Below are 25,714 nucleotides of genomic sequence, written 5' to 3' on the forward strand. Positions count from 1 at the left end.
CATCAGATCCATCATCTTCTTTTTTAAGTACCGAGGTGACAACAAATGGTCTGAGCAATGTGTATCAAAGAAAGCGAGTGGGAAATTCTTAAATGGACAAAAGCAGAGAACTGGAACTTTCAACTCAAACATGTTAGCTTGAGTGGCAATTTGGATCATGAGCAGCAGTTCACACGCAGACAACAGCTCAACGGCACACCTCAGCACTCCTTAACACCACACGGCACAGCAAAAAGTCTATCAGCACCAACCAAATCATGCATACACACTCAATCCCTCTCACAGCATGCCACACCCCAACTCTCTCTCGCACACACTTTCACACTACACTCTCCCAACAGTGCAAACGCATGGTATCAAAGTAACCACCAGAACAACGACTGTCTGGCATCAACGCACAAGCACTGGCGCGACGGCGCCCAGAGTGAAGCACGTTGACGTCAAACTAGTCACTAGAGGTGTGAATGCTGGCGCTAGGGCGCCTAGAGCATCACAACGCGACACCTGACACGTCACATCAGGACGCCACAAATGTGCCTGTCACTGACACAATGCAAAGCACCGCGAGTGACACACACACACACACAAAGTCACTGTCTTGAAAAGCCTGGTGGAAAGCGTGGTTGGGACGGACGTCACTAACGCATCTTGAAAGCTAAACTGGCGCTGGCTTCTGAAAGCTCTCCGTTGTAGTCAAAGTCGACGGTGAAGTCCAGGTCCCTCTGCAAGAAGAGGTAAAGAAAAAAACCAGTCAGTCAAATTTCAAGCAAGGTAGGTGTCTTTATGAATAAGAGAGAACTAATGCAAGACTTGTCATACTTCTGCTCAAAATACTTCAAACAGAACAGAAACAGACTCGAGAGAGCTCAACTTCTCTAGCCAAATCCCTGCCTTGAGCAACCTCCAAGAAATTCTCTGAACTCACTCAACTCACCAGCAATCTTGCCATCAGAATGAAAATAAATACCTTCAAGGGCTTATTGTTAACAGGACTTCATTCTCATAGCAGTTAAAACTAAGGATTTAACTTTCAAAAACTGAAAGTATTTCCTGAAAATCTTTAGATACTTGCATAAAACAACAAGAAGGGCAAAGCCCATACGACTCACATGCTTGACCTTGACCTTCAGGGTCAAGGTCAAATAACTAAACCTAGCAATGACATCATACAATAAGAACTGCTTTACACATTTTTCCTACCAAAATACATGTGACCTTGACCCAAGGTCATCCAAGGTCATGCAACACAAAGCTGTTAATTCAAGACATAGGAAGTACAATGGTGCTTATTGGCTCTTTCTACCATGAGATATGGTCACTTTTAGTGGTTCACTACCTTATTTTGGTCACATTTCATAAGGGTCAAAGTGACCTTGACCATATGAGACCAAATGTGTCTCATGATGAAAGCATAACATGTGCCCCACATCATTTTTTAAGTTTGAAACAGTTATCTTCCATAGTTCAGGGTCAAGGTCACTTCAAAATATGTATACAATCCAATTTTGAAGAGCTCCTGTGACCTTGACCTTGAAGCAAGGTAAACCAAACTGGTATCAAAAGATGGGGCTTACTTTGCCCTATATATCATATATAGGTGAGGTATTCAATCTCAAAAACTTCAGAGAAAATGTGAAAAATAGCTGGTTTTTTTGACATTTATGGCCCCTGCGACCTTGACCTTGAAGCAAGGTCAAGAAGCTATGTATGTTTTTTGGGGCCTTGTCATCATACACCATCTTGCCAAATTTGGTACTGATAGACTGAATAGTGTCCAAGAAATATCCAACGTTAAAGTTTTCCGGACGGACGGACGGACGGACGACTCGGGTGAGTACATAGACTCACTTTTGCTTCGCATGTGAGTCAAAAATTCCAATCTAGACATGCTGCAGCCAGGTTGCTGGTTTTGATACATGACTAAGTTAAAAGATGCTCGTATCCCAAGTTAAAGCTTGGACAGACATGTTGCAATTTACATGCAGTTTTACACAGGAAGAAAGGCACATTTAACAAGAAGAAGTTATACTTACAACATTGGCCTTGTTGGGCTTCATGGTGAAGACTCCGTCCATCACCTCTCCCTTCTTGATGGTCAGGTCATGCTCTCCCAGGTAAAACACAGTCTGCTTCCAGTGGGTGTAGGGGGCTTCAGGGGCTGCGAGACATAAAGAGTAACATGTACGGAATGGCAGGTCATGCTCCCCCAGTTATAACACCGTCTGCTTCCAGTGGGTGTAAGGGGCCTCAGGGGCTGCGAGATATAAACACAATCCCAACATGTATAGATCGTCAGGTTTAGGTGGGTTTTTTAAACACGAAGATCACTATTGTCGGTGAGTGGAGAACTTTTCTGTCTGCCGCATATGTTGAACTAGGTCTGATGGACTGCAAGGCAGACGAGTCAACAGGAATGTACTTTTAAGTCATACCGCATTGGAGAGGAGATCGTCCCCTTCCTGTCAGTTGCTTCCCCAAATTCAAGGGAGCCAACTCAAGCACAGACTGCTACCAACATTATCCACAACAAAAAGCACCGAAATGAAAAACAAAGATCGCCGACACAATGTAAATTTTCAAAATAAATTCAGCAACAAATGCCACTACACAGTAAGCAGCCAGGCTGTTGGCTTTTGCTGTATACACAAGTGGAATGAAGGAAGAATGTAATGGAGGTAGAAAGGAAAGTAATCTACAGAAGACATATTTACATTTTCTACCCCCCCTATGCTGACCAAGTTTTTTTTAGCCGAGACCAGCTGTGCTGCAGCAGGTCACTCAGAATTGTAGTAACTGTGTAGTAACTGTATCAACACGCTGGAATGCAGGCGTTAGATGGACGTTACAGGAAGCGACTGAAACTAACAGTCTGAGCGGATATATGAGTGGGTACAGAGCCATATCGGCATATGAGTGGGTACAGATATATCCGTACCTGGGAGACAATTAGTTATACAGATCATTCTTGCAGTTTGATTACAAGAACAGACTTGACCAAGGCCTCTGTTCTAATGCAGCAGACTGACTGCCAAGTTCCACAACATAGTCAGATTTTTTTTTTTAAATGCAGGCTTCCCCTATGATGGCACACACCAACGATTGTTTTAACTCTGAAAGTATGTCCCTTACCTGTAGAGAATCCCGTGAGCTTGTGGCACTTGGTGAACTCAATGTTGAAGAAGGTGACCAGGGCGTGCAGGTAGTCGTTGCGTCTCACGCTCAGGTGAAAGGGGGCGGAGAACGACAGGTCACCCTCCTTGATGGTGTACATATCCACCTCCTGCACAACAAACATGACACAGGTGTCAAAACTGGGCAAGCCACAACCATCAAAAACAATCACACAGGAGTGAAAAACAGGGCAAACTAGAAACATCAAGCACACAAGTGTGAAAACAAGGCAAGCCACAAACATCAAAAACAATGACGCATGTGCAAACATGTCGATGTGATTATCATTTACACAGCTGTGAAAAAAAGAGAAAAGAACATGTACCTTGATGAGACAGGAGTTTGTGACAACTTGTTTGGGGTCCACAACATCCACCAGCGGTTCACACACAGCCACCTGGCCGACCACGCTCATGTCAAACCCGTACACACTGTTCCACCCTGGTGATACAAAATAGAGTATTAATGAAAACAACCGTTCCAAACCTTTAGCAGCCTATTGATAAAAGAAAAGAACAAATTGAAATGTGAAGTAGTCTGGGAAAACCCATGATAAATCGCGCAGCATACTTGTGAAAACAGCATTTTGAAAACAATCAGCACCAAGGAATTTCAATGATCTTTACAGTTCAAGCTAATGACATAGAGGGCCCAATCTGTGTATGTGCTCATTTATTGTTTTTGTTCCCATTAAAAAACAAGAAGAGCAAACGCTCGATCGAGTCACTTTCGCAGTTCTGAATATTATATGAGGCATCAGATGGACAGGAAGAAATTGCTATTCACAACACAATACAGATGTAAATAATTTGATGTAAAGAATAATCCTATAAAGTTTGAATCAAATCCGATGAATAGTTTCAGAGATATGATATTTCAATTTTTTTCCTTCAAGACATACCTGTGACCTTGAAAAAGGTCAAAGGTCACCAAAGCAGACGTCAAAGTGTAGAGGTCACTGGGAGTCACGTTCACATAAAATTTGAGCCCGGTCACTTTTATAGTTTCCGAGAAAAGCCCAACGTTAAGTTGTGTGTTGCCGAACAGAAAAGGCTAGTTATCTCCCTTGTTTTTCTGATAACGTTCGTAAAAGGCTACAGATGTAAATACTTTGATGTAAAGAATAATCCTACAAAGTTTCAATCACATCCGATGAACTTTGTCAAAGATATAAAATGTCTAATTTTTCCTTTGACGCTGACCTGTGACCTTGAAAAAGGTCAAAGGTCAACGAAACCATCGTTAAAGTGTAGAGGTCATTGGAGGTCACGACTAAACAAAATATGAGCCCGATCGCTTTGATAGTTTCCGAGAAAAGTCCAACGTTAAGGTGGTGTCTACGGACAGACAGACTAACACTGACCGATTACATAGAGTCACATTTTCTCAAGTGACTCAAAAATGTAACAGACAATTTTGCTTCCAACTATGCATTCCCGAGTTCAATTTAAGTTCAATTCCCCACAAATTTGATATTAGGTAGATTACTATACTTGTAACAGCAAAATAGAGAAGACAAATAAAACATGCCGATAAAGGCCTCAATAAAAAAAACCTCGACTGTGGTAAAGTCACACCAAATCAAAAAAGCCAAGGGAGGTAATCACAGACACCTGAAACTATGACTGTTACTTACAGTTGATCTTTTCATCCTTGTACTGTCTGTCTTCAATGGCTGTGATGTACAGGGTGGCCCTGTCAGGGAAGATCAGACCATCGGGAGCCTGAAAAAACAAAAATCTATTGTCACAACACAAAAACTGTCAGATGACAGATTGTGGATCAAGTCCTGGATACCTCTCACTGTCTGAGTTTCTTTTTTTTTTAATAGCTGACAATGGTAAATGAAATAGGTTTTGTGAGTATGTCCTCACCATTTGCTTTTTAGTCCATAGTCCATAGAACCCCCTGTTTACAACTTTGGAAAAACCTTGAAAATTAGGTCGTAAAAAGGGGGGGTCTTAAAAGGGGGGTTTGAGTTTTTGGCTGGTCGGTCATAAACTTGGTTGCAGTGTATCTACTGTCATGTTTACACACAAACACACAGTTGCAGTTTACTGTCATATCAAAACACACCCACACACACACACACCCAAACACATAACAGCAGAACAACTTGAACTCAACTTTCAAAGAAAATTTACTCATGGCGTAATACTCGCTCCCCGCTGACATAAGGGTCAAAGTGACCTTGACCTTGATCATATGTGACCAAATGTGTCTCATGATGAAAGCATAACATGTGCCCCACATAATTTTTAAGTTTGAAACAGTTATCTTCCATAGTTCAGGGTCAAGGTCACTTCAAAATATGTATACAATCCAACTTTGAAGAGCTCCTGTGACCTTGACCTTGAAGCAAGGTAAACCAAACTGGTATCAAAAGATGGGGCTTACTTTGCCCTATATATCATATATAGGTGAGGTATTGAATCTCAAAAACTTCAGAGAAAATGTGAAAAATGTGAAAAATAGCTGTTTTTTAGGCAACATTTATGGCCCCTGCGACCTTGACCTTGAAGCAAGGTCAAGATGCTATGTATGTTTTTTGGGGCCTTGTCATCATACACCATCTTGCCAAATTTGGTACTGATAGACTGAATAGTGTCCAAGAAATATCCAACGTTAAAGTTTTCCGGACGGACGGACGTCCGGACGGATGGACGGACGGACGACTCGGGTGAGTACATAGACTCACTTTTGCTTCGCATGTGAGTCAAAAAACCACACACACACACACAAACCCACCGAAAACGACAACACCACGGCACAGAGAAAACATCGATCGCCGGCGAGCAGACAACAACAAGCCCGACAAGGGACACCACTCCACTTTTTACAACTCCCATATCCAAGGGAAGTCAGTCTCGTGCGTTCGTTCGTTGCGCGAACGTAAAAAGATGTCGTCTGCATTTGAAATCGTATTCGGAAAGTGCGTTCATATCGAACTTTCGAAGAGTGCAACCTTGGTGGACATTTTTTCATGATTTTCATCCAACTTTGGACGGCAAACTGTTCGGGATAAAATGTGTTGGGTCGACGAAAATAAGTGCCGAGCCCGAAGACTCTTTCGAACTGGACTTTGGCATGACTCTCGAAAACTATTTTTATCATTTCAAGAGGGACCAACCAAAAAACAAAAAAACAAACAAAAAAAAAGTTTAATCGACCTACCTACCCTATTTTTTTTGGCCATGAAACCGTAACCAAAGCATTTTTTTTTGTTGGCCTTAGCTCTCTACTCAAGAGTCGGTGCTTTTCTTTTTCTTTTGCGAATCTTCGTTTGTCAACAAGACAGTCGTCGTGACAAGATAGTGTGCAGAAAAAACCCGGATGTATCAGGATCTCGCGCGCGCAAGATTTCGTTTTTATAGTTGGAGGAGCGAGAGCCGCCATGTTGTGTTTTCGTCTGCTCGAAATATGCGCAAAAGTCGTAAATCATCCCAAAAATCTCGGTCTTAAGTTGCGTTTTGGGTCATTATCCTTGACGATACACAGGATTTGCGTCTTCCCGACTCCTAAGGAAGTCGCCGCGGATTCTATCGTGCGCGAGATTTAATTTTGTTGTTGTCTCGCGATAGTTCGAGGAGCATGAGCCGCCATGTATTGTTTTCATCTGCTCGACTACAAATGCGCGAAAGTCGTAATTCATCCCCAAAAGCTTGGTCATAAGTCGCGTTTTGGGGTGAGTCGTTCACTGGGGGTTCATTATATAGTAGAATGCATCCGTGGTAGCAAAATCGGTCGTAAAAAGGGGGTGGTCGTAAACAGGGGGGTCGCTAAGGGGGAGTTCTACTGTACAGCAAACGCTACCCGAAACCCCACCTATACGACGTGTATAACCTTGAGAGCTTCAGTCAACGCTTGAATTTTGCAGGGATAACATCCGGTTTGCTCTCTCAAGACTGATCATATTTTATCTTCAAGAGAGATCAAGGGGAAAAAATTAAAGCCCCGACGAAGATTCGAACTCTCGACCTCGAGTCTGATGACCTAACCACTAGGCTACCGCGCCAATTGAGAAACAGAAGGAAAAACATTGATATGAATTCATGTTATGTTATTCTTGAAGCAGCATGATTTATATATCTACAGAAGGAAAAACATTGATATGAATTCATGTTATGTTATTCTTGAAGCAGCATGATTTATATATCTATCCGCCCACTGTTCAGAAGTGAATACATGTATAACTATTTCTTTGATGTCTGTTTTTAACTTCACAGAGCTTTGGAGAGATTCAAATACTCTTCTTGTCATTTTTTTTTAATGTTGTAAATAGAGATAGGCGAATGTCGTGTAGCATGACGGTGTAAACATGTACTGCGATTCCGTGAAACATGTTTGCAAATAAAGGCAAATTTGAAGGGCAATTTTTATGTTTTTGCAACGCATGAATGGTAGTTGAAGCGTAGAATGATATAAAATTATTATTATTTCCATCTTTGACAACACTGGTGGAGTGGCCTAGCGGTTAAGACATTGGCCCCGGCATTTCGAAGACCCGAGGCCTTGAGTTCGAATCCCTGCCAAGTCGTTTATTTTGACAAGTATGCCCAGCTCTGAGAGAGCAAACCGGATGTTACCACTGCAAAATTCAAGCGTTGACTGAAGCTCTCAAGGTCATACACGCCGTATAGATGGGTAGCGTTTGCTGTACAGAATTCTGTACATGATTTTCACCTTATCTTTTCAAACTCGTAGCCCCGGATAGTCATAAATAGACCACAGCTTTAACTGTCAACATAGGGAAATATAACAAATGTACGAACAGACACACCAGTGTACACTCTAATGATTCACTCTCTCACATGCATTGACACACAGCCTGAAATGTTAAGGCGTAATAACTAATTATGTGATTATGGTAATCCAACCGTACCTATTTTTTTCTGCAGCCCATAAACGTTTTTCCGTTAAGTTTCAAGATTTTTTTTTTTTTTTTACACAAACACACAGGAGATAAAAACAACTGTCTTAATACTTAGAAGTGCTTTCCACAAAAGAAAACAAAAAAAGTCTACCAACCATTTTTGGCTCACGTAAGTGTAGCCTATGCGATGCTAAACTTTGTCTGTCTGTGCGTGTGTATGTGTGTGATAGAAACTTTAACATTTGACTAAACACCGAAATACTAATTTTACCTGGTTATTATCCAAGCAACAGCTTCAAAATATTGAAGCAATGATCAACATTTCGTCGGCACGTATGTAGTTAAAGTGTGTATCCAAAGAAAACGGGTGGTGGGGGGTTTTGGGGGGGTAAAAACAGGTGACTGGTTTGTGTCGTGTGTGGTATGTAGACCAGATCAGGGGTCAAGGTTAGGTCAGATCGCGTGAAGACTTGTGGTATAGATACAGTTATCACCGAGCTGCAGTTCGCCGATTCGGAGAAGACGATTTCACATTGTTCGGTTTCGTAGCTCCAGAAAAATAGACAAAGAAGATACCAAAGGATATTTCCTGCAGGTTAATCTGCACAGGCAGGTTTCACGGTAATCAGACTCTTTGATGTGTGTAAACTTTGCCTTCAAATTACTTGCTTACTGTGTTGATTTTCATCATTTTTTCTGCTTGGCATGAGTAAGTATGGTATTTGCAATACAAAAAAATAAATAAAAGCTAAAATGTTTGTGTTTGAGCAATTATTTGAGCGCGTTTTTCGAAGCGAACGTGTGAATCCTGACAGACACCATTTCCTTCTGTCACATGACCCCATCTCAAAGTGTGATTCAACAGACACAAAAATAACACACAAAACTTATGATAATGGGGTTATTAATTCAATTAATACACAAGGTTAGTCTCTGACTAGAGAAAATAGGGAAACAATATCAAATGGGAGCATAAAACCGTTTCTGGAAAAATTTTCAATCACCACCGAAAGTGTCTGTCAGTAAAAAAAACACGTGCTTTGTTTGCAAAGCAAAGCCTAATTTTACACATCGCGTGCTTTTGTCTGTTATTCTTGCTTGTGAACATCATTTTATTGATGTTCTTCACTGGAAAGCAGGTGTATCATCAACAGTATCACAAAATCGCAAAGAATGAACATTTTTGTTGTGATCCGACCGGTGTCTGTAGACTGAATCACACGTTCGGCAAACTTCGTTTTTAACGGAAATAACCGAGCCTTTAATCGGAAACGACGTTTCAACCGCTTCATATCGTCTGCAGGAAGAAAAAGAGGAATGCGATACCCAGTGAGTAAAACATTTAATCGTTTTTAGTGCCTTTTGATCAAGTTTTGTTGCGTCTGTCAGCAACGTTCGTCAACCCAACGTTCGGCACAGCGACGCACGCATACGGATTTGCAGCGTTTGCATTCGGAAAGTGAGGGATTTGTGAGTTCGTTTGCATAATTTCAATCGCTAGTAGGTTTTCCCTTCGTCTCCCATTCTTGTGTGTACATGTTATTGGCATTTCATTGTGTAAATTGAAAGTTTGTGAGTAACAGTAGTAAAATCTGTCGAACGTTGGCAACGCTGACAGACGGAAATATCGAACGTTGCCTTCAATGACAGACTGGCTTGGCGATCGTACTTTCGATTCGTAGGAACACAATATATAGAGACAACAATGTGCGCTCGTTACCACAACGGTCATGAACCGGTGTAACACAAAATTTTTACTCCACGAAAAATTGACTCGGACGGAGTAAACTTCCAGTAAAAATCTTGTACGAAAAAAGAACTCACAAGGAACTAAATTTTTACTCCCCAAATATTTACTCCCAGTAAACATCTCGTACGAGAAACTTAGGGCCTACTCCTTCGTTTATAATTCGCGCAATATCCCATTTACGTGCAATCCCGTTTTGCCGCCGTCCCATTTTGGCGACATTTAACAAGCCAAGCGTCATTTTACTACCGCATCCCATTTTGGCGCAATCCCGTTTCGCCGCTATCCCATTTTTTTGAATTTTTCTTTTTCTTTTTACATTTAGTCAAGTTTTGACTAAATGTTTAACATAGAGGGGGAATCGAGACGAGGGTCGTGGTGTATGTGTGTGTGTGTGTGTGTGTGTATATGTGTGTGTGTGTGGGCGTGTGTGTGTAGAGCGATTGAGAGTACACTACTGGACCGATCTTTATGAAATTTGACATGAGAGTTACTGGGTATGATATCCCCGGACGTTTTTTTCAGTTTTTCGATAAATGTCTTTCATGACGTCATATCCGGCTTTTTTTAAAAGTTGAGGCGGCACTGTCACACCCTCATTTTTCAATCAAATTGATTGAAATTTTGGCCAAGCAATCTTCGACAAAGGCCGGACTTCGGTATTGCATTTCAGCTTGGTGGCGTAAATATTAGTTTATGACTTTGGTCATTAAAAATCTGAAAATTGTAATTAAAATTATTTTTTTATAAAACGATCTAAATGTACGTTCATCTTATTCTTCATCATTTTCTGATTCCAAAAACATATAAATATGTTATATTCGGATTAAAAACAAAGTCTGAAAATTAAAAATATAAAAATTATTATCAAAATCAATGGACGTCTACCCACAACACGCCACTGGATGCCGCGTGGTGCCAGTCGTGAAAACCAGGTTCTTTGTCCCACAGTGAGACATTCAAGTTGGGGACTTTGTGACCGCTGACTTTGTCAGCATGGATGGAAAGGTGGAGAGATACAGGGCGGTGATCATCCCCAAGTCAACCCATTTCCCCGATGGGCCAGATCGAGAGGAGATCTGTGTGAAGTGTTTGCGCGCAAAAGACAATGGGAGATACTATGTCTTTCCTAATGTTGATGACATTTCATGCTTGCCAATGGCTCAGATAAAAAAAAATCCCACCAACGAACCATGAACAACAGGGGGGATTACTATTTTGACATGTGACCAAGTCTCATTTGAGCGTTCACAGTGTTACCTGAGAATAGCACACCCCCTTGAATTGGGACCAAAGAAAAAGCGTTGTATATATGCATTTTTGAATGCTTTTCTAAAGTCATAAGTTCATTTGTGAAAAAAATAAATTTTTAGGGATTGTTTTGCTGAATGCATGCAGTTAAGAAATTGACCCCGTTTTCAAATTTAGGGGGTAGGGTTGCCCCATAGCCCACGTATGTCTGTGTGACTGTGTCAAATATCAATCTACTTTGCGTACAAACTGTATAGATGTTTGTTTTTCGATTTTAGAATGATTTCTTAAGCTGGTTAGAACTTCTGAGGTCTACAGGAAACGATAAAGATAAAAAATGTACAAAATATAAGTAGCGTCCTTTATCTTACCATTGTTCTGATCAATACTGTCCCTTTATTTGCAAGTTAACCGTTTTTATTAATGTGTTCAAGGAGTATGTTAAAAATTATTATCAATGGTTGCTTTAAACAGCACCTTTGGGCAGTTATTATGCACTGAAGTTGTAAAAGCATGTTTTGGGGTTTTTAGGATATAGCGTCTTGGAACGCCAATCATCTTGGAAATACGAATGTTCATATAATTTTTTTTACTGTTTTGGATAGATAAAAAGTTGAACTCTTGGTGCTAACTGTTTTTTGGCCCCTGTTTGACTATTTATTATTTTGGAATATTGTGTGTGAGAGGGAAACTGCAATCCTCAATATCATGAAACGTGCCCACAGCGTGTTTCCAGTGTCTGCGCGAGGAAGTGCTGTCGAAAGCACAGTGTCGATCTGGCCATCTGGCAGTCGTGTCCCCGTAAGTAGGCTGCAGACAGACAGATCTAGATCTAGTGTCTCGCACTCTTGCACCGTGTCCCCTATGCTTACTGTGTGTGTGTATGTGTGACGGAGTGATTGAGTTTGTGTTGCTGTTTGTCGATTTCTTACGTGAGCCTTGAAGGCTTCGCCTCTTGTTATTTCTAACACATTACCCTGCATATCACACATTTTTGTTCTTGGCCAAAAATACATACCAGCCACTTGTCGCGGGCGTAGAGGACGGTCTTAAGCATGGACTCATAGAACAGGCAGTAGCCCATCCACTCGCTGATGATGATGTCCACCTTCTCAATTCCGTCAGGGAGAGTCACCTCCTCCACCTTGCCTCGGATCAGTGTAACCACTTAAGAAATAAGAATAAAAAAAAATAAAAAGGTTTAATGATTAAAAAAAGGTTTAACAACTGAGAACAATACCATGGGTGAAATCTAGGAAAATCAAATTGACTGAAAATTTTTTGAGGCAGGGGTCCAGGGGGGCCGAAAACGATTTTTTTTGCATTATTCATTGTGATTTTGTGGCCTTTCCTGGCAAAAAAATACACTATCATGCAGGTCAAAAAAATACCTTCAGATTCTAATGATATGGTAAAAAGGGTAAACAAAATCAAAACAATTCACAGAAGTAATCATTTTTGTGTGTATCCTTTCACACTTGCATCTTCCAACACAACGACACAATTGATAACAATTAACATTGACAACAGCCATACTACATGAAATAGAAAGTGAACAACTGAACAACTGAAATAAAAGTTCGAAATATTTAATTATAAGAAGCAAACATTGCCAGACAGGCATTGAAATAAATGATGAAACAGAATGTCACACATGCAAACAGCATGATGTAGCACTGCACAAAGTAGCAACTAAGCAGTAGCATCTCTTATACAGTGGAACCCCTCTCTAAGGACTTCCCCGCCACAACGACCCTTTTTTTTAACCGATGTGTTTCCTTATATAGTTGTCACCAGTGTAGCGACCACCCCGCTCTAACGTCTAAGGACCGACCTAACAGCTTGTGCAACGACTTTGTCAGACAAAGCCCAGACTCTCAGTCAGCGTAACCATCACTGACAAACCGGTTATAACCAGTTATAACAGTCTCGCGTAAGCAAAGGCACTAAACCGCTGAGAGGTGTGATGGTTGGGTGGGCTGAGTAAACATCACAAACCAATCATCGAGATCAAAGGCAGGTTCATTGTGATAGTTGGGTGGCCTTGTTAAAAGACACTGACCTTCTTCCCAGGGGCCATTGACCCAGTTTTAGCTACAAGAGGTGGTTCCCCTTTCATATCTGAGAGAGGAAACACTTCCTGCACCAGTTTAACCTATGGGGAGTTTAACCTATGGCGGTCTCTTTGATGTCTTGAGAGGAAACTTGGCCAGGGTACTGAGATCTGAGGGTAGTACATGCACCAAAACTGGTGGACACCATCCACAATGTCAAACATGAAATCGAAGCAGTTTGCTTGAGGAAACGGTCGTCAGCAACTCAAACTTCTGTTTTCTCTTTTTTTTGTTGAAAATCTGAGGTGACTTTCTTTGTGGCCCCCTGACCCCTCCCTCTGTAAGGAACCCCCTCCATAAGGACCGATTTTTGTCAACATTTTCAAGGTCGCTAGAGAGGGGTTCCACTGTAGTGCAAAGTTCGCAAGGAAAAGCACTTGAGTTTCAAGCACCAAACTTATCACACACAGTTTTAGTTTCACTGATGAACTCCAACCAGTCCCATCGCCATTTGTTGGCAAGACCAGCATCAATAAGATCTGTCCGTGCGTTTTCCGTCAAAACCGGCATCTTTGTCGCAGAAAACGTGTCACCACTTCGTAATGCCTGCCAAAACGCGAGAGAACTTTTTTTTTTATCGTGATGCAGAGCGAATCCGAAAGCAAAGAAACCTCACCCACGGGGTTTACCGCGAGCACGGGCAAAAGCGCTTCCGTTTCCAAGCAAACTGCAACCGGTTCACTATTGCAGTTCGAAAACGCGTTCCGCAAGTAGTTTCGGGTTTTTTTCTCCAATTTTTTTAAAATTGCGGATTGACGGAATTTCTGTCAAACTTATTTTCAGACTGACGGATTTCAGTCAATTGACGGGCTAGTTTCACCCATGCAATACTGTGTGAATAAAAACACTATCAGATGACTACAATATACAATCGAGATGGGAATCTGCGTTTCACTCACCATGATCAAGTTTATTGGCCTTGACGATCTTTTGGCTGTAGTCAATAATACTGGAACATTCAATCTGGAAAGACAAAAAAATCATACAAATGTAAGTCTCTTCAGCAAAAAAGAAAGAATGATGAAAAGCCTGACAAAAAGGCTTAAATCACAATGGCAATCGTAACAGTAAATTTACTACCAGAATAGTATCAATTTTAAAGTAGGCTTGTACATTTTTGTAATAGTACTCTGGGACAGGAATTCCACAAACTGTGCAAAATAGTGCACGGAATAGTGCATCAATATCAATCATATAAATGAAATAAAACGAAAGACTGGACCCAAGTCTAGACCTGTTCTGGAGCCAAGTCTCAATTTTTTTACTGTCCTTTCCAGATAAAAAGTACTACTTTTAACCTGACAAATTCACAACAGTAACAATTTTCCTACACAAACAACAAAATTGCAAACGAAAGCGCAGCACATACACACAACACTAAATCACGAAAACTTACGCCGATAACTTTGGCGGCACCAGCCTTGGCAGCAAACATGCAGAGGATCCCAGTACCACTGCCGACATCCAGTACGGTCTTTCCCTTGAACAGGTGCTTGTTGTAGTACATGGAGTTACGGTACGTCCTGGTGCGCACTTCGTCCTTCAGCATCTCCTGAAAGTCACACACGCCACCCAAGAGTTAGCATTATTTCATACAGTGGAAGACCCCCCTAGTTTAAGACTTCCTCCTTTTTAAGACCTTGATTTGTTTTAAGTTGTGTTGATAACCTGTGTAAAGTTACCTCCCTTTTAAGACTCCCTCTGTTATAAGACCTGATTCTCACACATTTTTGGAGGTCTTTAACTCTTAGCGTCCTGTATCGCATGAAACCGCACCTCTATGTCAGTCCTGTACCGCACGAAACCGCAACTCGCTGATGCCATTTTTAGAAATGACCTCAAAGGAAGTTGGAGCTCTTCTGTGCGAGAGAGAAGGTTTAGTCCACTTCCGGAAACGTTCTAGTTGCGTCGTCTGTTCCCGCTGACTGCAGTTTTCTTTGTTTGGGGTTGTTTTAGCGCAATTTTTCTCGGATTTTTTTCTGCACACCTTGTGGCCGCCATGGCAGATGATGCGTCCGACAGTGGATCAGAATTTGGCGATTTAATCGATCAGTTAATCGCAGAAAGAGCGCAGGGACTTGGTGTTGACAACCAGAGTGATATTTCAGTGTCTACAGTGCACACTGCCGATCTCAGTGATTTTGATTCGGAGGTAGAGATCGATAGTTCTGAGTCCGACGCAGAAGTTGACTCTGATGCAGAATGGGTGGACATTATTGAGGACTTCGAAAAAGAACCTTTTGAAAGTGAATTTGGACCAACTATGCCTTTGGGATTAGATGCCAAACCAGTGGAGTATTTTCTTCAACTTTTCCCGGAGACACTCTTCCAAAAAATTAAAGAAGAGACGGAGCGATATGCCCATCAGCAAGGTTTTGAAGTGAAAACTGTGAATAGAAGAAAACGTGACTTATTGGTACCTGTGATTTCGTTCATCAATAATGCATTATAAAGTCATCCAAAGGTCAGTGGTGTGCATGTTTACTTCTTGGCATGATGTCTGTACACTTTAAACACCACAACATAAGAAAGTTGTCCATGAAAATGTTTTATTAACACACACACATATAATAACACCTGCAATTGCTAATTAAGTTTAATTTTTTACAGGTAAAAGGGTAAATAAAACTAAAGTAACATACTAGGCATGTAGAACAACCTAAGTGCTAACCTCCCCTAAAATATAAAGCAAATCTATCAACAAATACAAAAGTTACACACATTTTGCCGAGTAACCCTATTTATGGCTCATTTTCACAAATCCTTACAGGATATGAGCATTACTCTATAGAGAACAGTACAGGATGCTAAGAGTTAAAGAGGGGTTCTACTAGTACTTCATTCAAATTAATAATAAAATGCAATCTGAAAGTGAAAGTAAAACTAATAATGCAGACACACACTAAAGCTGATATTTATCACAATTTCAGAGTCCTGACAGTCCTGATTCAAACACAAGCACGAGGCAAGCTTGATTTATACCTCCAAAAGTACAAATCTTAAGTGTCCTTACCTCCTGAACAAAAACCTATACATTTCTTACTCTTTTAAATCAAATATGTTCAATAGTTAATGCAATGTCTGACATCTGCAGACATTTACACCTCCTAACTCATGTGATGTACAATGCTGAGAACAATGTCCAAACCTCATGAATGCCAAAGTGAGCGTAGGAGTCAAAGTAGTAGTCTTTGGAGGTCATCTCCTCAGCAGGAACGGAGGATCCATTCTGGAGCCCAGCAGCGGGCGTCTCAGTTGTTCCATCGCCGCTGGCAGTGACACTTGGTGCAGCCTGCAACGTTTAAAATCATTCAACGAGTTAATGACTGGCAGTTAGTTACCAGGGTACCAATCAGAGTAGAAAAAAGAAAAAGGAATAAGTCGCGTAAGGCGAAATTACTACATTTAGTCAAGCTGTGGAACTCACAGAATGAAACTGAACGTAGTCCGCCGCTAATGCAAAAGGCAGTGAAAGTGACGAGCCTGTTTGGCGCGGTAGCAGTTGCGCTGTGCTTCATAGCACGCTTTACTGTACCTCTCTTCGTTTTAACTTTCTGAGCGTGTTTTTAATCCAAACATATCATATCTATATGTTTTTGGAATCAGGAACCGACAAGGAATGAGATAAAATAGTTTTTAAAACGATTTCAGAAATTTAATTTTGATCATAATTTTTATATTTTTAATTTTCAGAGCTTGTTTTTAATCCGAATATAACATAATTATATGTTTTGGGAATCAGAACACGATGAAGAATAAATAAAGCCAGATATGACGTCATAAAAGACATTTATCGAAAAATGAAAAAACGTCTGGGGATTAGGAACTCTCATGTAAAATTTCATAAAGATCGGTCCAGTAGTTTACTCTGAATCGCTCTACACACACACCACGACCCTCGTCTCGATTCCCCCTCTATGTTAAAACATTTAGTCAAAACTTGATTTAATGTAATAAAAAGAGCAAGTATACATTTGGAAAATGGAACTCAAGTGAAAAAATGTACATGCGTTTCTCAACAGTTTCTGAAGGACCAGCGATAAATAATGGCATGGGTCACCTTTGTTCCAAATACAATACAGTGCTTAAGTCTCAGGGATGTTGCTACAAATTCATACCTATAGGACAAATGTCCTAGCTCTTCAGCATCAACAGGACATTTGACCGCTTTCAGGAATTTCAATAGGACGTCAGAATGTTTTCATTTTCAAGAATGACGCTCGCCGTGGCCCCCCCCATGTAGCACAGTATGCCGTTGAATAGCCAAACGTGTTCAGCTTTGGCAGGCTTAAGTTTTATTTTTAGCCATAAGTACGCATAACTCAGTGCGCTTCGTCAAAATGTCTCGAACTGAAAGCAAAAGCAGACGCAAGACTTAGTCCGTTGGAGTTGTCTTCCATACTCCTAACTTTAATGTGCTGCAGACGTGTGTCACCCAAACGCAAGATCCGCACTGTACAACTTCAGTGCACCTGTACGCGAGAATGCTTGGTCGCTTTTTGAAAATGTGTATCTTGAAAGGAGAATTAACGAATATTGCGCTGTCTGAAGGAATTGAGTTCTTATTGGACAATGCCAGCGCTCAGTTCAAAGCAATAGGACATCTGACCGCTATGCGGCCATGTGAATCGGACATTTGAGCCTGTTAATCGGTCTATGTCCGACGCCTAACGACATCCCTGAAGTCTTCAACAAGCAGCTGCCCCAAGAATCACAATGTCAAGAGTCTGTCTTCAATTAATCACATACCTAAATTTTAGAAGACATGATTGATTCAATGATTGTACTTAGTAAAGAACTATGTTCATGGTTTTTTGTCCATGTCCCTTCGACCTTTTTTCTTTCCTCAGTTTACATGATAGTCTCCAAGTTTGAAAGTGAAACTACATGTACTGAAATTTTGGTCTATTACACTACAGTAAAGTGAAGAACATTCCAAAATGCTCACATCTTTTCACAATTTTGTTACTGTTACAGTGATCGAGTTACTACACATCTTGATCTTTTAAAGGTTAAAAATCTTGTCTGGGGGGACAGTTGGTTGATCAAACAATTCGCATTTGATGACACTGGCAGACCTACTAACCCTTGTGAAGTGTAGCAACGTAGAATTTTCATCGTAGCAAATGTTTAAAGTGTAGCAAAGCATTATCTCAAACTAGGTTGCGGCAGTCAAAATTTTGTTATGAATTGAGAGTGTATGTTTTGGTGTATCTTTAAAGAACAATAAAAAACAAGCAAAACACACAAAAAAGTAAGTGGATACCTTTATTAGTTCCTGAGATATTCGCATTTTAAGATGTACGCCGTCGCGATGCGATTTAAAACTGAAAAATAGGGCAACTTTAACAGCACAAAGCTACTACAAAGTAATTGCTCAGTCAATTCAGCTTATGAGAATCAGTTCTCAGCAACCAGGAATAGAAAGAAATCATTGTTCCAGCACTCTAGTCACATATTTGTTTTACCAGTAAGCATTGAAACTTTACGAAAAACAAAGCGGAAAACAAACCAAAACTGCCCGGGGGGGCAAGTTTAGGCCATCACAGATTTGAAATTATTGACAGCAGATATCTGAAACTGTCAGATCTTCCAAACAAATATATATAGAACATGCCCAATTTTTTTCAAGACATTATTGGAATAACCTTTTGACTTATTAATTGCCAAAGTCAGGAAAAACATCAATTTGACCGGCGTCCGGCCGGCAGTTCTACCAGGTACATATATGCAAAGCTTCATAACTTTTGAAATACTTGGAGTATATAAATGAAATTTTGAGACATGGCACATTCTACGTTTATCTACATTCTTGCATAATGTGGGATTGATAGCTTGAAAAATATGGAAACTAAGAAAAATTTTTTTTATAAAAATATGAAAAAGAGTTGGCATGTTGCTGTCTGTACACAGATAAAAACTGTCATAACTTTTGAACGAATTGATGGATTTACCACAAATTTGAAAGCAAAGAAGAATCCAAGTTTACTATCAAGTTAAAGTACAATACTCCCTTGAATGGAACCCCTTCAGCACAAAGGACCCACCCCCCCACCCCCCCCCCCCCCCCCCCAGTACATATATGCAAAGCTTCATAACTTTTGAAATACTTGGAGTATCTAAATGAAATTTTGAGACATAGCACATTCTACGTTTATCTACATTCTTGCAAAATGTGGGATTGATAGCTTGAAAAATATGGAAACTAAGTAAAAAAAATCCTAAAAATATGAAAAAGAGTTGGCATGTTGCTGTCTGTACACACACAAAAACTGTCACAACTTTTGAACGAATTGATGGATTTACCACAAATTTGAAAGCAAAGAAGAATCCAAGTTTACTATCAAGTAAAAGTACAATACTCCCTTTAAAGGAACCCCTTCAGCACAAAGACCCCCCCCCAAAAAAAGCTAGCCGGAAGCACAGTCATTTTATTTTGCAGCACATTTTCAATCACGTAGGCCTTAAAGGCACGATACGTTTGTCCCAAGTTGTGTGGTGCTTCCACGATGAACGCACGCCCTGAAGATGACGATGGGGCATGCCTTCTAAGTAAGGTCCAAGGCTGTCTGTGTCACACAGTGAAGAACTTGAAGACACATCTTTCTTCGCATTTGTAGACACAAGCATGTACCGAAGTCTTGCAACAGGTACATCCGGAAGTTTGTTGAGAAACAGTGCAGCTTCATCATATGTTTTGTATCCTTGATCCCTCAACAGCAACGTCTGGAGTAGTAGTTGATCCCTGAGGACAACCGCAGGAAGCTGCCTTTTCCATTTGCCAGAAAAACAGCCTTCAGCTGTTCAAACACTTCACCCTCTGCACACACACAAAAAAAGCCAGAAGTTGTAACAATATATACAGTGTGTGTGTCCTGATTCTTTCTGTGTCACTTTCAGGTTCACTGCCAAACAGTGACATTGCTTTTGAATGTGTCATTATAAATCTGTGCTTGCCTAAATAAATAATTGTTGAAGAAAAATGTTAAAAAGATAATAACAAAAAAAAGTGACATTTTATTTATTTTTCTTATTTTCTTTTAAAAGTTTCATTATTTTGACTTCATTCAGTGAAAAGAATATTGTGCAGTCTATCTATTTGTTGCCATAACATTTTTATTTATTCACAGCGAAGCGTATCAATTCGTTAGTTCAAATGTATCACGTCGTACAACACAAAACAAGGTGCGGATCGGACGCATTATGGTGATTACCTCCCTTGACCGAACAGACGCTGTCGATTTGATCCAAATTACAACGTAATCCTACCACTACCTTTAAAAAATAAAATAAGACAACTCCAAAAGACTCTAATCTTTTGTGTTAGATGTGTATTTTTGTTATAATAATGTGTAAATCTTGGAAAAAGTCATTTTTATCGAACCGACCGCCACTTCCGGTCTGATGAAACTTCTTCGAACATCGTGTCCGCTAGCACTCGCTGAAAGTTTTGATTTCTGCAATACTTTTCCCAATATGTGCAAAATACTACAACAGATATCTTCCTACATCATTTTTCTAGCATAAACTGAAACAAAAAACCAGTAAACTTACCGATTCCACTTGAATTGTCCGTCACAATCGCATCCGCGGCGTCACTTTCTTCACTCGCCATTTTGTGACTGGCGAATTCGAACATCGCGGACGGACCCTTCGTTTTGATTGGCTCGCTTGCCTTGGACACGTCATGAATACATTAACCTAGTACCTCATTCGAAAGGGTACGGATTCAGCTTCATTTTTCTTGAAGTTAGGATGCGTTTTAGGTGGATATTTTTGTCAGAATCGTTGAAAAATACTCAACTTTTGTAGAAAAATCTATTTTACGCCCATGCTTTTAATTGGAAGACAACTCTACTTTACATCATTAAAAACCTCATTCTTCCGTGAACACTTTGATACTAAATATAGGTGTGTAGGTCGCATGTCCAACACAAGCCAAGGCCGCGAAACAAGCACACGAAAATCTGTACACACAAAGGCTGCAAACATGGCGGTCCAAAATGCCGCGAGCAGCGCAACACATGGGTTTTTATTTTTATTGGCTTGAGGTACACATTTAATCAATTCAAACAAAACCAAGAGTATTGTAAAGATAAAAGATTGTTCTTCAATTTTATGTTTAGTAGGCAAACATTGGTGGATTAGTGACTGAGAAATCATTATCGAAAGAAGACCAAAAATAGATGATTTTACACATTGATGGTCAGTTATCAGGGGGTGTGCCGCAACCTACTCAAATGTATTCCCACATCCGCATTTATGCCATCTTGCACAAGAATATAATTGTTTTAGGTTGCGGCAGTCAAAATTTTGTTATGAATTGAGAGTGTATGTTTTGGTGTATCTTTAAAGAACAATAAAAAACAAGCAAAACACACAAAAAAGTAAGTGGATACCTTTATTAGTTCCTGAGATATTCGCATTTTAAGATGTACGCCGTCGCGATGCGATTTAAAACTGAAAAATAGGGCAACTTTAACAGCACAAAGCTACTACAAAGTAATTGCTCAGTCAATTCAGCTTATGAGAATCAGTTCTCAGCAACCAGGAATAGAAAGAAATCATTGTTCCAGCACTCTAGTCACATATTTGTTTTACCAGTAAGCATTGAAACTTTACGAAAAACAAAGCGGAAAACAAACCAAAACTGCCCGGGGGGGCAAGTTTAGGCCATCACAGATTTGAAATTATTGACAGCAGATATCTGAAACTGTCAGATCTTCCAAACAAATATATATAGAACATGCCCAATTTTTTTCAAGACATTATTGGAATAACCTTTTGACTTATTAATTGCCAAAGTCAGGAAAAACATCAATTTGACCGGCGTCCGGCCGGCAGTTCTACCAGGTACATATATGCAAAGCTTCATAACTTTTGAAATACTTGGAGTATATAAATGAAATTTTGAGACATGGCACATTCTACGTTTATCTACATTCTTGCATAATGTGGGATTGATAGCTTGAAAAATATGGAAACTAAGAAAAATTTTTTTTATAAAAATATGAAAAAGAGTTGGCATGTTGCTGTCTGTACACAGATAAAAACTGTCATAACTTTTGAACGAATTGATGGATTTACCACAAATTTGAAAGCAAAGAAGAATCCAAGTTTACTATCAAGTTAAAGTACAATACTCCCTTGAATGGAACCCCTTCAGCACAAAGGACCCACCCCCCACCCCCTCCCCCCCCCCCCCAGTACATATATGCAAAGCTTCATAACTTTTGAAATACTTGGAGTATCTAAATGAAATTTTGAGACATAGCACATTCTACGTTTATCTACATTCTTGCAAAATGTGGGATTGATAGCTTGAAAAATATGGAAACTAAGTAAAAAAAATCCTAAAAATATGAAAAAGAGTTGGCATGTTGCTGTCTGTACACACACAAAAACTGTCACAACTTTTGAACGAATTGATGGATTTACCACAAATTTGAAAGCAAAGAAGAATCCAAGTTTACTATCAAGTAAAAGTACAATACTCCCTTTAAAGGAACCCCTTCAGCACAAAGACCCCCCCCCCAAAAAAGCTAGCCGGAAGCACAGTCATTTTATTTTGCAGCACATTTTCAATCACGTAGGCCTTAAAGGCACGATACGTTTGTCCCAAGTTGTGTGGTGCTTCCACGATGAACGCACGCCCTGAAGATGACGATGGGGCATGCCTTCTAAGTAAGGTCCAAGGCTGTCTGTGTCACACAGTGAAGAACTTGAAGACACATCTTTCTTCGCATTTGTAGACACAAGCATGTACCGAAGTCTTGCAACAGGTACATCCGGAAGTTTGTTGAGAAACAGTGCAGCTTCATCATATGTTTTGTATCCTTGATCCCTCAACAGCAACGTCTGGAGTAGTAGTTGATCCCTGAGGACAACCGCAGGAAGCTGCCTTTTCCATTTGCCAGAAAAACAGCCTTCAGCTGTTCAAACACTTCACCCTCTGCACACACACAAAAAAAGCCAGAAGTTGTAACAATATATACAGTGTGTGTGTCCTGATTCTTTCTGTGTCACTTTCAGGTTCACTGCCAAACAGTGACATTGCTTTTGAATGTGTCATTATAAATCTGTGCTTGCCTAAATAAATAATTGTTGAAGAAAAATGTTAAAAAGATAATAACAAAAAAAAGTGACATTTTATTTATTTTTCTTATTTTCTTTTAAAAGTTTCATTATTTTGACTTCATTCAGTGAAAAGAATATTGTGCAGTCTATCTATTTGTTGCCATAACATTTTTATTTATTCACAGCGAAGCGTATCAATTCGTTAGTTCAAATGTATCACGTCGTACAACACAAAACAAGGTGCGGATCGGACGCATTATGGTGATTACCTCCCTTGACCGAACAGACGCTGTCGATTTGATCCAAATTACAACGTAATCCTACCACTACCTTTAAAAAATAAAATAAGACAACTCCAAAAGACTCTAATCTTTTGTGTTAGATGTGTATTTTTGTTATAATAATGTGTAAATCTTGGAAAAAGTCATTTTTATCGAACCGACCGCCACTTCCGGTCTGATGAAACTTCTTCGAACATCGTGTCCGCTAGCACTCGCTGAAAGTTTTGATTTCTGCAATACTTTTCCCAATATGTGCAAAATACTACAACAGATATCTTCCTACATCATTTTTCTAGCATAAACTGAAACAAAAAACCAGTAAACTTACCGATTCCACTTGAATTGTCCGTCACAATCGCATCCGCGGCGTCACTTTCTTCACTCGCCATTTTGTGACTGGCGAATTCGAACATCGCGGACGGACCCTTCGTTTTGATTGGCTCGCTTGCCTTGGACACGTCATGAATACATTAACCTAGTACCTCATTCGAAAGGGTACGGATTCAGCTTCATTTTTCTTGAAGTTAGGATGCGTTTTAGGTGGATATTTTTGTCAGAATCGTTGAAAAATACTCAACTTTTGTAGAAAAATCTATTTTACGCCCATGCTTTTAATTGGAAGACAACTCTACTTTACATCATTAAAAACCTCATTCTTCCGTGAACACTTTGATACTAAATATAGGTGTGTAGGTCGCATGTCCAACACAAGCCAAGGCCGCGAAACAAGCACACGAAAATCTGTACACACAAAGGCTGCAAACATGGCGGTCCAAAATGCCGCGAGCAGCGCAACACATGGGTTTTTATTTTTATTGGCTTGAGGTACACATTTAATCAATTCAAACAAAACCAAGAGTATTGTAAAGATAAAAGATTGTTCTTCAATTTTATGTTTAGTAGGCAAACATTGGTGGATTAGTGACTGAGAAATCATTATCGAAAGAAGACCAAAAATAGATGATTTTACACATTGATGGTCAGTTATCAGGGGGTGTGCCGCAACCTAATTGTTTTTAAAGTTTCATGAAAATGCAGGCACACAAAATGCCCATTAGAGAGTATCTGCTGTGCCACTTTTTAAATGTACTGATGAAGACGACGTTTTATGACCCATTTTGTGACAGTTACACGTAGTGGGAAGCAGAAATCAGTCACACAAAACAAGGCAACTGTTGCAGGTTTGTGATTATTTGCTTAAAGCATAGCAGTCTTTAGCTTAGCGTAGCAATTGCTAGTGAAAATCAGCATGCTATCAGCGTAGCAGTTGGCAACTCAGCACTTGTGATTTAAAGAATTGAGCTATCAGTATGAGTATCATCACAGTTTTGACACCGACAGACCCATTGCCAGCTATCTCAGATTCAATTTGTATCTCAGATTCAATTTGTCTTGAGACCTTTGGTGAGTCCCCCCCCCCCCCCCCCCTTAAAGGTTTTAAGTGGGTTTTCAGGGAAAACGGATACAGGTGATCACAATGTCACAAATGACGAATCGTCGAATGTGAAAAGAGAGGGGACAATATCATTTTTTTTTTTAATTATGCGAGGTGCAGAAAGATTGGAAATCATCGACATCTTTTTTTCTCTATGTGATCGTCGGTAGCATCACTGCTGTATGATAACATTGATCATAGCACACATGTGTAATTTAATGCTTTCGGCACTCTTTTGTGTCAAGTCTCTCTTCGCTGTTCTCCTTTCGTTCATCATTTCAACATGCGTAGTTGTCTTGCTAATGAAATCATTTTTCTCTTTACTGTAGATGTAAAGATAGTCCAAGCTAATCATGTTGCACATTTTTGTTGTTGGTGTTAAAGCGATTATTTTTTTTATTGAATACAAAGTGGTGTTTTTGTGTGCTTTTGCTCTGGTGGTTTTCCGCAACCGGCAACGTGTCTTCAGTCAAAATGAAAGCGCCATGGACCACGTGAGAATTCGGGCAGACAAAGCAAATAATCGAAAACGGAAATCTGCGCTAATGAAACACACAATGAACACATACATGATCATAAAACAAACGCGCATGTCTGTTCATAATGACGCCCTCAAGAAAAGGATCATCTCTCACTTTTTACCAAAAGCTTTTTCATGTCTTACCTCCATTTGTTCAGCCATTTCTCAGCGCGTCTGCAGGAAATAGTAGTTACAGGAAATGAATCGTCGGCTGTCTGCGTGCTCCAAAACTGATGACGTACACC

General features: G+C 40.0%; 1 protein-coding gene across 1 annotated transcript; it reads right to left on the reverse strand.

Moving 5' to 3' along the window:
• Positions 1 to 65: 65 nt before the first annotated feature.
• LOC138971033 (protein arginine N-methyltransferase 1-like) lies at positions 66 to 25,689 on the reverse strand. Its single transcript, XM_070343636.1, has 10 exons — positions 25,614 to 25,689; positions 16,305 to 16,448; positions 14,553 to 14,708; positions 14,056 to 14,119; positions 12,061 to 12,209; positions 4,808 to 4,895; positions 3,497 to 3,612; positions 3,130 to 3,280; positions 2,034 to 2,158; positions 66 to 722 (listed from the first exon to the last, which is right to left on the reverse strand). Exons 1-10 carry the CDS (start codon positions 25,629 to 25,631, stop codon positions 639 to 641), a joined length of 1,095 nt encoding a protein of 364 aa, XP_070199737.1. The 5' UTR covers positions 25,632 to 25,689; the 3' UTR covers positions 66 to 638.
• Positions 25,690 to 25,714: the final 25 nt, after the last annotated feature.

The sequence above is a fragment of the Littorina saxatilis genome, linkage group LG7 (genome assembly GCF_037325665.1).
Source record: "Littorina saxatilis isolate snail1 linkage group LG7, US_GU_Lsax_2.0, whole genome shotgun sequence".
NCBI lineage: Eukaryota > Metazoa > Mollusca > Gastropoda > Littorinimorpha > Littorinidae > Littorina > Littorina saxatilis.